Consider the following 12,234-nt stretch of genomic DNA (forward strand, 5'->3'; position numbering starts at 1 on the left):
CATGTTGACCTAACTTGCATGTTATCTGCAGACAGGTCATTTCAGTAGCATTGTATTGGACTGCATTTTCTGTAAGTGTTAATAATATTTAACAACATATTTAGCTCTAAATCTGTGCTAACAGTGATAAATGATTTTGAAACCATAAACATTGGATGCTGTTTAAAAAAAAATGTAATAGTCTAAAATGTTTTCTGCAGTTGCATTCCCTTTCATATCATCAAACACACAATTAAGCTGAAATAGAATATAAATATGTTCCCATAGTTGATTAATGTGCTCATTGTGTGATTAAGCATTCGGTCTATAAAATGTCAGAAAGTAGTGAAAAATGCCCATCATAATTTCGGAGAGCCCCAAGGTACGTCTTCAAATACTGAAGAAAATAGTCCTTTTCTGTCTATTGAGGAACTGATTAATTGATCAACCATGTGAGCTCCAATCCATTTTATGTAAATAAACCACATTTCACCATACATGTCACCAGAAAGTGCTCTGAATGTTAACTCGTTGCTCATCTCGTCTTCTCATCGCCGCAGACCTTTTACATACATGCGTTTCAGAGCTTTCCCTAAACCTGATCAAGCATTCAGATCAGGGTTTAGCTAGCAGCTAAATGGTGGAGAGGAAACATAGGGAGTTTCATGGTTTAGCCTCAAATGCAAAGGCTTAACTAATCAGCCTCTTTACCAAGTTAATTGAGACTCATTATGTCAATGAAGTATTCCCCATGTTGCTATAGAAACCTTGAAGTAGGGTTTTGGCAGGGGTACTCCCTGACCGCTGGACCAAATAAAGAAATGTGTGAAGAGAGGACACAATGCTTTCCAAAGAGTGATGATAGCAGATAGCAGAGATCTAGCCGACATGCTGAGTTCATCAGTAATAACTCTAAAACTCCCATGGGATTTGAGATGTTTATATGATATTGAATAGCACCATGTAGCACTATTTTTTATGAATAAAAAGTATTACTTTAAATGATATGGGGGAGTTAAGAGATTAACACTGATGCTGTTAATGGATGCAAAAGTTTCAATCTGAAATACATTCATACTTGTCCTCCTGTAGCACCATTTTAAAGGAAAGCTTCTCTAGATGGAGTACACTTTGCTGATTGCACTAAGGGATTTTCCTGTCCATGTCATATGCGGGTCAGATTATGAGGCACGTTGAGGAGAAATTAAAAGTGCAGCTCTGACATAGCCTGATCTCATTTCTAGATAATCCACTGGTAATATAAGGTAAAAGAGACACTAAACACTGTTAGCATCTCAAAAATGGATTCCTGTTAATCCGACTTGTCATTGATCACTTTCTTCGACTGTCACTGAGTGAAACAAAACTGAAAGAAAAGATAAAACTGATATACTTCACAAAACATGAATTATGATAATGCACACTGACAGGAAGAGCAGAGATTATACTAAGCCTGCATTAAGTATGCGCTTCCAAACACACACACACTATCAATGACAGTAAAACACACAATGAACACATCATGTGTTTGCACAGATACCACGCAGTAGTTTCACAACACATTTTCAGTGAAAGCGGGATTTTTTTCTCTCTTTTGTGACGAGAATCTCTTCTTTAGAGAGGCTTTGTCACAGCTGGGGTCTTGCTCACACAAAACACCAGCGGGGGGGAGGAGAGTGGGATTGTGGGAAGGTCACAGGGTGCCCCTATTTGGCCTCCAGTGACATCATGGAGCGCTATGCTAATAATTGAACCTGTGAATGCTCACGACAAAACGCTGCCAGTCCTGAGGAGCTGAGATTGGATGGGAGACAAGACTGAACCCCCCCTCTCCCTCTTCTCTCCCTCTGTGGCACTCTCTGTCCCTCACTTTGAATTACCATTACTGGGCTCTGGGCACAGAATCCTCTCTGCTCCACTTGCTGGATGTGGGACACTGAAGAGCCCTCTCTTATATGCCATCTCCGCTTCTCGCTCCCTACATTTCTTACTACCAGCTTATTTACAGGTCCTCTTAGGTTGTTTGCTTTTCTCTACCTACAAAATCACCCTTCATTCTTTTGTCTGTATAAATCCTCGATAAAGCCATATACTTTACTGAGCCAGCAAACTTACAAAACACCTTGTTTGAAAAGGAAGCATCAGAATCAGGTACTTGTAACACACAGCTCATACTAAGAGAGGTCTGGTTCTGCAATCCTAATATGTCTGAGCCAGCAGAAAAAGGCCCACAGGCTTAGAATTATGACTAAGAGAGTGCCTGCATGTGTGTGTGTTTGCACGTGTGTGTGTGTGTGTGTGTGTGTGTGTGTGTGTGTGTGTGTGTGTGTGTGTGTGTGTGTGTGTGTGTGTGTGTGTGTGTGTGTGTGTGTGTGTGTGTGTGTGTGTGGAGAGGCAGAACACATGTATGTGTATGATGTGTATGTTTCATCCGACGGGCTGTGGCCTGACACGTGAGCATGTGGCTCTGCTTAACAACACACACTGAAAAAAATCACAATAATGACAAATACAGAGACTTGCATTTTGCACATTTGATAATAACAGACCTCCAGAGGCAAACATTTTGTAATGCAAACAGACAAACAGCAGAAAATCTAATGAGTTGTATGTGCCCTGACAGTGTGCTTGTGTGGGATATTTATACATATTCAGACGATTATCCTCTGAGGAGCCTCTCATCTAATATACCTAACAAACGTATAAAGGAATTATATACAATTATATAGGCCTAGGCCTCCATTCAGTTCATACAAAAGCATCACTTTCCATCAGGAGAGCAGTTGGCCTCAAGAATGCTTCTGTTATTGGATCATATATTTGTGTTCAAACCTCTTTGTCTTTTGGGTGTTTCCCAAATATAAAATGTTTTCCAACTTACACAAGATGCTCTTATACTAAATAAATGCCTATAATAATACTAAACCTGAGCTCAGCGCTGGTATACTCTTATACCAGGGTTTAAAGTTCATCAGTGGATTTTAAGACTATTTAAGTATACTTGTCAGCTGTGACTTCTTAACGTCTTAGAACATCTGTGGATAAACATTTGGCACAGATGGCTGTAGGCTTTGACAATGTACAGCTATAATAGCTCTTATTCTAGACAGCAGAAATTACCCTTAACCGATTACTTGGAACATGGATTCAGAATGATCCAGTGAGAAGGGTTGTGTTTTTAACTACTGAATCTCTGCTATGTTTCCCAGCCTCCAGCGAGCCAGCCCCGCGATAACAAACCACCGAGGGACACAATAGAGGCACAATTGATCTGAAAGGACAAGTCGTCTACAGATTGAAACAGTCAGGAATACATCGATCAATGATTCAAGGATGTAATTAAAAGCCTCTATCAGCCGCATGCCGATGAGGCAGCAACCCGAGGCTCAGCAGGTGTTTTGTTCCCTTTTGGCATCTCGAGTGAATCTGTGATTAAATGCGTTTCCACTCGCAGCAGAAGACTGTATTCATGCGATATTGCAGTTTGTGAGATCAGTTCGGCTAACATCGTGCCTGAAGCCTTACCTTTCATCCAGTCAACCACTTGACTGGAGCTCCACTTGCTCACAGGCTCCATAACCAGTGCCATAGAGAAGTTTGTCTTCGCGCTTGACAAAAGAAAAACACCCCAAACACGCCCACCCCCCTCGGAAAATGTTTTTTCTTTAAGAATAACAATTAGAAATTAAAAAGGATAAATCAGATGGCCCTCAAAATTATTCTGTGGTGGGTTTGAGTGTTTACAAACAAAACGAGGTAGGTCCAAAAGGTCCAAAATATCGCTTTGATAAGCCCGAGTGCAGCCCGGCGGACTTCTGCACATTCCTGCGCTGTTTGCTCGCTTGAAAGAGCTCTTTTTACTTGTCATTCATGTCAGGTTCAGTGGCGGTAATGCTGGTGGGTCGCTGCTACTCGACCCCCCCTTCCCAAATACATCCCAGTACCATCCAGTGCGGAGGAAAACAACGCACAGACTGTCACTTCATACTGATGTCTGGAAAGGTTGGGTTCGCTCTGAGCATCCTCCCTCACACACAGACATGGAGTCACAGCCCTCACCGTGAGAAGTGTGTTGTATGAGGGGCGATTAGTGCCACATAAAGAGGCAGGGGGGATTAATGACATCCAGTTTATGAATGTTGATAATAAAAACAGTCCAGTACATAAACAGCTTGGTTGAGCTGCAGAACTATGTTGCATTGCAGTTCACGCATGAGCATGCACAATTTATAAGAATGTTAAAAGACAAGTGTGTATAATTTTGGGGGATTTAGTAGCAGAAAAGCATTGAATACAATATTCATATGCATGTTTTTTTTTTTTTAAGTCTATGGTCTCCAGACATTAATAATTAATGTATTTTGTTATAAATCCTATGTAGAAAGTGGGCACGATTCCGCACCGTGTTTCTACAGTAACCCACAACAAACAAGAGGCCTTTCGTGTTCCTTTGTTTCCTGAAGTCCACTATATGTTCACCATCACGCTTAGAAAGGGATATTTTTGCAACCGCATTCCTTTAGGTATTATTGAATCCTTCACACATGTCACTGTCCATAGATCTGTCTTTTAAGGAACTGTGCTGGTGGGACAATACCAGACCACAACAAAGAACCCATGAGTTGTCAATGCCAGAAAAAGGACATGACCCATCATTGGCTTCACAGCCATAGAAAATGTGAATGGATCAAGCTGGGAGCATTGCATCCATGGATTGGGTCCAGGTCTGAAAGAGGGAATGTTTTTAATAGTTTTTCTGGATGTTTATATGGAGCACAACAAGCGATTGCACTCGTTCAACTTTGTTTCTGCAAGCACGATAAGCACTTATTGCAGAAACAATACATTCTTTCTCCATAATATATACAGCAATATAGAACATGCAACCTGAGCCACCAATTCATTCATTCAACACAATGACCAGCAGGGGCGGACTGGCCATTGGGAATACCGGGAGTTTCCCTGGTGGGCCGGTGCTGTGCGTGGGCCGGAGGGCCACATTTAAAAATTAAAAATAAAATTTATTTACGGCTGTACCCGTAGCATAGAAAGGGGGGAAGTGACGTCTGACTCAGAGGTTACGCGGCTGTGGAGAAGAACGTGTTGCCCACATTCTGTATTAGCTAGCAGGTTTATTGTTTTGGGTGCAGTCACTTTTGCCTCCACTTGCTGTTCAAATACATGTTGAAAGAAAAAGTAAATCTGTTTACAGTTCTGTTTTATATGGGTGTTGAAGAAGAAGAAGAAGAAGAAGAAGAAGAAGAAGAAGAAGAAGAAAGAGAGAAAGAAGAGAGAAGAAGAAGAAGAAGAAGAAGAAGAAGGGAGAAGAAGGAAGAAGAAGGAAGAAGAAGGAAGAAGAAGGGAGAAGAAGAAGAAGAAGAAGAAGAAGAAGAAGAAGAAGAAGAAGAAGGAAGAAGAAGGAAGAAGAAGGAAGAAGAAGAAAGAAGAAGAAGAAGAAGAAGAAGAAGAATTGGGAGGGATGAAACCTCTTTAATGGTCACACATGCAGAGCATACAGCACACACAGTGAAATGTGTTCTCTGCTTTTAACCCATCCTAGTACCAGGAGTCTAGTACTAGGAGCAGTGGGCAGCTATTGTACAGCGCCCAGGGAGCAATGGGAGTGAGGGGGGAAGGGGGATTTCCGGTGCCTTGCTCAGGGGCACCACGGCAGGGCAGGAGGTGAACTGGGACCCCTCCAAGTAGAAGTCCACACTCCAAATGTAGGTCTGGTCGGGGACTTGAACCGGCGACCCTACGGCTCACAGTCCAGGCCCCTACTGACTGCCATAGATTTAGTCCCTAATTTTGCTCTCAAAGTGCACCAGATTGATGCATTTAACTTCAACATTTAAAAAAATCTCTTCCCGGGGGAGCATGCCCCCGGACCCCCCTAGAGGAGGTGAGGTCCACCATCTGCCCACACCCCCTGTTAAATTGTCTCACCCACATTGAGGATGCTTCCTACGCCCATGTTTTATTCCATGTGTCAAGTCAGGCAAATTGGGTCCAACTGTTATTGCATCGAAGATCTGTTAACATTAAAATCACTAAATATATGCTGTAACTATTTTTCTTAGGCAACTCAAGGGCTCAGGTAATGTGATTACTATATGAATAATGGTCCAAAATAACATTAAATGCATAGGATTTTTTGTTAAGTAACATACTTTCTTCGCCGGCCGGCCGATACATGCCGCGCATTAAGTGGGCCTGTCTGTCAATTAATTCCCGGGCCACTTTTCCCCCCCAGTCCGCCCCTGATGACCAGTAGGGATGGGTACCGAGCCCCGGTATTAAACGGGCCCCGGGGCTGAATTATTAAAGACCGTGGTACCGTTAAGCTCCGACGTTAGCTGTCTTTTTATCGGTACTGGAGACATGTAAAATATATGTCACGTGTATTATTGCTACACAAACATTATATTGCAGTTTTAGTGTCGCCAACTCCGTTTCTAATATGCAAAAAGACTGCAAAATGATTATTTTTAGTATTTTCGATCTCTCTCCCCCGCCTGCTTGCGAGAGGGCGGAGCAGTTTACACACACGCGGCTGCTACATGCAGCAACACACACACACGTAGGAGATGGCGGAGAGAACGCGCTCCGAGGTGTGGTTAAACTTTACCTGTTCGATGTGGACAATGCTCGTTACCAAAAGTGCAATAAGAGTTTAGCATGTAAGGGCGGTAACACGAGCAATTTGTCCAAACATCTTGCAAAAGTGCACCACATTCAGACGGAGAAATGCACCGTTTTCGACTGTCTTTCTAGTAGCTCTGTGGCCCCATCCACGAGTAACTTTTCCACGTCAGGTATTATGTATGCTAGCAGCAACACACAGAGTTAACTCAATTATACAAACCTGGGTTAATGATAGGTATTTTAGAGGTATTTTGTTAAAGTTTCAGTTTACAGTTCTGTCATCAGCTTATTTAATATGATTTGTTAAAACAACCTGATCTCACCAGAATGCGTGACTCCACCACGACTCCTTAACACCGCATTGCGTGGTAGAGTCACGCATTCTGCTACATTTACGTGTCGGCACCACGCAAAAAACCCCAATGTAAAGTGAATGAGGCTCTTTTGTCGTGGTGCACACACGCATTCTACAACGTCCCGCAGTGAGCTTTTATTCTATAAAACGTTTTTAAAATCTACTATATAGCTTGTAGTAACTCACGGGAGACTTCTTTTATTTTATTTGTATTCATAATAATTTTTATTTTTCGTCAGAATGTAAAAATTATATTAGTTACGAATTTTTGTTTTCAAAAAACAGTGTGTGTAATACAACTGTGATTTTTATTAAATTAGTTAGTTTTTAAGGAAGGCCAGAGCTTCAGCTGTGTCAAATAGATTGTTCCGTTTAGTTAACGTTATTTAAAAGATAATGATCATGTCCCCTTTATTGTATTACGAGCGTCCATTCCCATTGGATAACGGAGAATTTTACACCCGGAAGTAAGTATTCTCCTTACTGTCGATTGATTTTACAGTGATATCTGAACTACTCATCAACTCAAAAACACCAAATTATCCTTGTTAATTACACAACATTGATTGGTTTAAAATGTGTACAATGCTTTTGTATTTTTCCCCTTCGATTCGGAGAAATGAATATTTTTTCGGAGTTTTTGGATGGCAGAAGACACTACACTACCCAGAATCCTCAGCTATCGTTTGGGACTACACCATGTGCTTAGCTTGACAAACCCCGTGATCAGTCCTCAAGCTCTATGATTGGATGTTGGAGTGGCAGTGCGCGAATTTTACACGGAGCGTCAAAAAGCACCTTGAAATGGAATGAAACCCATCGACGGCACACTATTCAAAACAGGAATCGAACGTGTCCTATCCCCCCCCCCCCCCCCCACCCCCTCTTAGGTCGCAGGCTCCTCCAATAGTGCAACACAATAAAACAGATACACAGAAGAAATAGTGCAATAAGAGTCTATATACAAGTTATGGGAATCTTTTTGATTCCAATCACTTGTTAGTTATTATTAGTTAAAGTTATTTAACCAGATAGAAGCATTGAGATACAATCTCATTTTCAATGCTGACCTGGCCAAGAAGGCAGCAACGTTACACATAACACACACATATAAAAGAGAACATAACTAAGAAAACAAAAGACAAAAAAGCAGTCACTACATTGTGAATATGATATATTAGATAAATAATTTCTATGTAGCAGCCAGATGAATGTTATGGATGTTGTTTCAAATATCAGGTGTTTAATAGTCTTATGGCCTGTGGGATGAAGCTGTCCCTGAGTCTGGTGGTTTTTAGTCCGGATGCTGCGGTACCGCCTGCCAGACGGCAGCAGACAGAACAGTTTGTGGCTGGGGTGATGGGGGTCTTTTATAATCCTGAGGGCTTTCTTTAAGGTTAACGTGGTGTTTTTACTGCACTACATTTATTTTAGTTACTTTACAGATTTGGATTAATGATGTGAAATATAAACAACCCTTAAATCAGACTTTAGTTACACCTGAGTAAAATTCAGTGAAGGTGATTGTCAAGTGCCAACAATCAGGAGAGATATTTGATTGAGAAGACTAAATATTTATCTGCAGATCCGTATAAAGCATATTCATTACTCGTTATTCTCTAATCGTTAATTAAAGACTGTATATAATTGATATTTTGCACATCACTTTCAAGATTTCAAGATTTTCAAAGGTTTATTGACATATCACAACTACGGTGTAGTTATGCAATGAATGCAAAACTTGGGTCACAGCAGGTTCCTCAACAGTGCATTACAAGACATCTATCAATATGTGTGTACCTCCATAAACTGTCATATTCTGCACATGTATTATTCTATCTACATACATCTTATAAGAGTATAATAAATATGTATAATATCGGTTAAAATAAGTGCTTCAACATAGTTAACATTGCAGGAAAGTTGATTGTCAAGTTCCAAAACAAACCATGCAATATATTAGACGTTAAGTACTTTGTCAGGCTTAATATGTATCTGTAGATAGATACCCCCCAAAGCTTTTTTCTTATTTAAAAGAAGACCTTAGCCTAAAGTATTCTTTAATGTTTAAATAAAGCCTTATTAGTTTGTCTGTTTTGCACATCCTCCTATCAGGCACTAAACTGTTTTATTGTAGATATCACTTACAGTATCTTCTTGATATTTTCTATTCTATATTTATATCATTGACCTTCTACTTTCCCACTATTTTGTATATACTCTTAATATTTAAATGTTTTCATCAAATATAACACATTCAAAAGTGCTTTACAAAAATGAAAGACATTAAGAAAAAGGCATTTTAAACAGTCATTAAAAAGCAACATAATCTACCTGCATTGCAATTACTCCAAACGTGTAAAAACGTGCTTTAACCAGTAGGAGGTGCGGGTTAAAAAGCTGTCAAGTTTACAGTGTTAACAAAATAAAATATACTGCTGTTTCTGGTTTAGTTTACGACGGATATATTTTGTTATTGTTTTTATATTTGTAACACAAAAGCGATGGAAAAACCCCACAGCAACACATAAAATATGGTCTTAACAGTCTGACCCAGCGGTCTAGTAGTTAATAAAAAACAATAATATCAAAACAGATTATTACTACTAACTTTATTGTGAAATTAAAACAGAACGGTAAAAGAATAGTTTCCGGTCTATTCTGATGCCCGATCTCTGTAGATAAATAAAGAACTACGATAGATGTGTAATATTTAATGCAGCCAAACCATTTATTACAATGCATTCATGTAATGACTTTCAAAGAGTAAAGCAAGCACTGCTGAATAAAGTATGATTTTATCTTTTACGAAACGTGTTTTTTTCATATGGAATGCAGTTGGAGGTCAACCAATCACAGAGCTTGAGGACTGATCACGGGGTTTGTCAAGCTAAGCACATGGTGTAGTCCCAAACGATAGCTGAGGATTCTGGGTAGTGTCTTCTGCCATACAAAAACTCCGAAAAAATATTCGTTTCTCCGAATCGAAGGGCAAAAACACAAAAGCATTGTACACAATTTAAACCAATCAATGTTGTGTAATTAACAAGGATAATCTGGTGTTTTTGAGTTGATGAGTAGTTCAGATATCACTGTAGAATCAATCGACAGTAAGGAGAATACTTACTTCCGGGTGTAAAATTCTCCGTTATCCAATGGGAATGGACGCTCGTAATACAATAAAGGGGACATGATCATTATCTTTTAAATAACGTTAACTAAAGGGAACAATCTATTTGACACAGCTGAAGCTCTGGCCTTCCTTAAAAACTAACTAATTTAATAAAAATCGCAGTTGTATTACACACAATGCACTGTTTTTTGAGAACAAAAATTCGTAACTAATGTAATTTTTACATTCTGACGAAAAATAAAAATTATTATGAATACAAATAAAATAAAATAAAGCCTCCCGTGAGTTACTACAAGCTATAAAGTAGATTTTAAAATGTTTTATAGAATAAAAGCTCACTGCGGGACGTTGTAGAAATGCGTGTGTGCACCACGACAAAGGAGCCTCATTCACTTTACATTGGGGTTTTTTGCGTGGTGCCGACACGTAAATGTAGCAGAATGCGTGACTCTACCACGCAATGCGGTGTTAAGGAGTCGTGGTGGAGTCACGCATTCTGGTGAGATCAGGTTGTTTTAACAAATCATATTAAATAAGCTGATGACAGAACTGTAAACTGAAACTTTAACAAAATACCTCTAAAATACCTATCATTAACCCAGGTTCTGGTGAGATCAGGTTGTGTTAAAACGTTGTTGTTTCTTTTGATTTGAAATATGATGTATTTAATTAAAATAAAAAGCAATGTTAGTTTTGTTCACAATTTGTTTAGTTAGTTTACCTTTTTTTTTTTTCTACAAAAGAACCGATAAGAGTACCGTTAAAAGACCGGACCGATAAGCGGTATCGATAAAAGTAGTAGTACCGTTAAAACCTTAACGATACCCATCCCTAATGACCAGGCTGACAATGATTCCGCTTCCTTCTCCATCAGTCCTTCGGGCACTAACCACCTCTCATACACTCCACTGTTTCCTCCTGCCGTCTTTGTCGCTGCTCACGCCTCCATCACACAAAGCGCAGTGTAGCGGTCACTAACGAGACAAGGAAGCGGACATGCGCCTCGCTTTTTTCATGTCTTGGTAAACAGCCTCAGGGTCTAAGCGTATCACTGCATGGACACTCCATCAAATGCTAAACTGAATCTCTTACCATCTATTTAAACAAATAAATACACTGATGATGCACACTCTAAATGTCCATGATATCTGTTATAATTTAGTAATCACCATATTTAAAGTAGGCCTACCTAGCTTATTATGTCCATCATCTTGGTAAAATACAAATCTACAGCATGAATACATTTTAAAAAGTATTCATTTCAAATCAATAGACTGCATTCAAATGTAAAACTTTCAGACAAAGCATGCTGTGTCTAAAAAAAACATGTTTGACTTTTTGCAAGTGTTGCCAACGGTACAAGCAGGTGAATGAGCCAATAAAGCAGAAACCCATCAGAGCAATGACATTCAACATAATCGATAAAGATACATGGACAGGGAGCTTTTCTGTGTGAAGCATAATGTGGCAGGACAAGCGAATATACGGCTCTGAAAAGCACCAGCTGTCATGATGTTTTTTCTTTTTCCTTTTTACCTTTATGACTCATATTTATGCAGTAGATAACAGCCAGAGGACATTCCAGCATTTCACTGGCCATGCACAACAACTAACAGTATCAGACTTGTATAATTGCAGTGCCATAAATTAAGATGAGAATGTTTGTCTTCTTGAAGAATGCTACAAAAATGCAATATATTCCATAACATAATGCTAAACCATGCCTCGACATTCGTTCCAGTGTTGGATAGAGCTCAGGACGAGTTTGAAGCTATTTGAAAAGTTTAGAAACATATCTGGTGGATTGGATTAAAATAAGTGAATTTACCAATACATTAGCTGCAAGTAGCCTTTGAAGTCTCTGGCAAACCGTCAACAGTCGTGTTGTATTGTGGTTCTGTTGGCTATTACTGAAAGCATAGAATAAAGTTGACAATATCTCTGGTTCAAATGCATTTGATCATTTTTTCAAAAGGTTTTTTCAAGCTGAAGTGTTATACTGTAGGAGTGCATTACTAAATCCCTGTAACGTTTTGTGGTTCAAGCTCTATTGCTAATTAAGCCTGATGTGGGCCAACTGTGCAACATGTTTTCACACATGCTTTTAGAATTGATATGGAAC

The 12,234-nt window shown here is 39.5% G+C and overlaps 1 protein-coding gene across 6 annotated transcripts in view; it reads right to left on the reverse strand.

The window, feature by feature from the left end:
* The window catches only part of LOC117538474 (connector enhancer of kinase suppressor of ras 2-like), a 33,999-nt gene extending 30,002 nt beyond the window's left edge, over positions 1-3,997 (reverse strand). For all 6 annotated transcript variants that reach the window (XM_034204202.1, XM_034204204.1, XM_034204201.1 and 3 more), the window contains exon 1: positions 3,505-3,997. In XM_034204202.1, the coding sequence (XP_034060093.1) occupies positions 3,505-3,568 (64 nt within the window). In that variant the 5' untranslated portion in view covers positions 3,569-3,997. The remainder of the gene's footprint in view (positions 1-3,504) is intronic.
* Positions 3,998-12,234: the final 8,237 nt, after the last annotated feature.

The sequence above is a fragment of the Gymnodraco acuticeps genome, unplaced genomic scaffold, assembly GCF_902827175.1.
Source record: "Gymnodraco acuticeps unplaced genomic scaffold, fGymAcu1.1, whole genome shotgun sequence".
Taxonomy (NCBI): Eukaryota; Metazoa; Chordata; class Actinopteri; order Perciformes; family Bathydraconidae; genus Gymnodraco; species Gymnodraco acuticeps.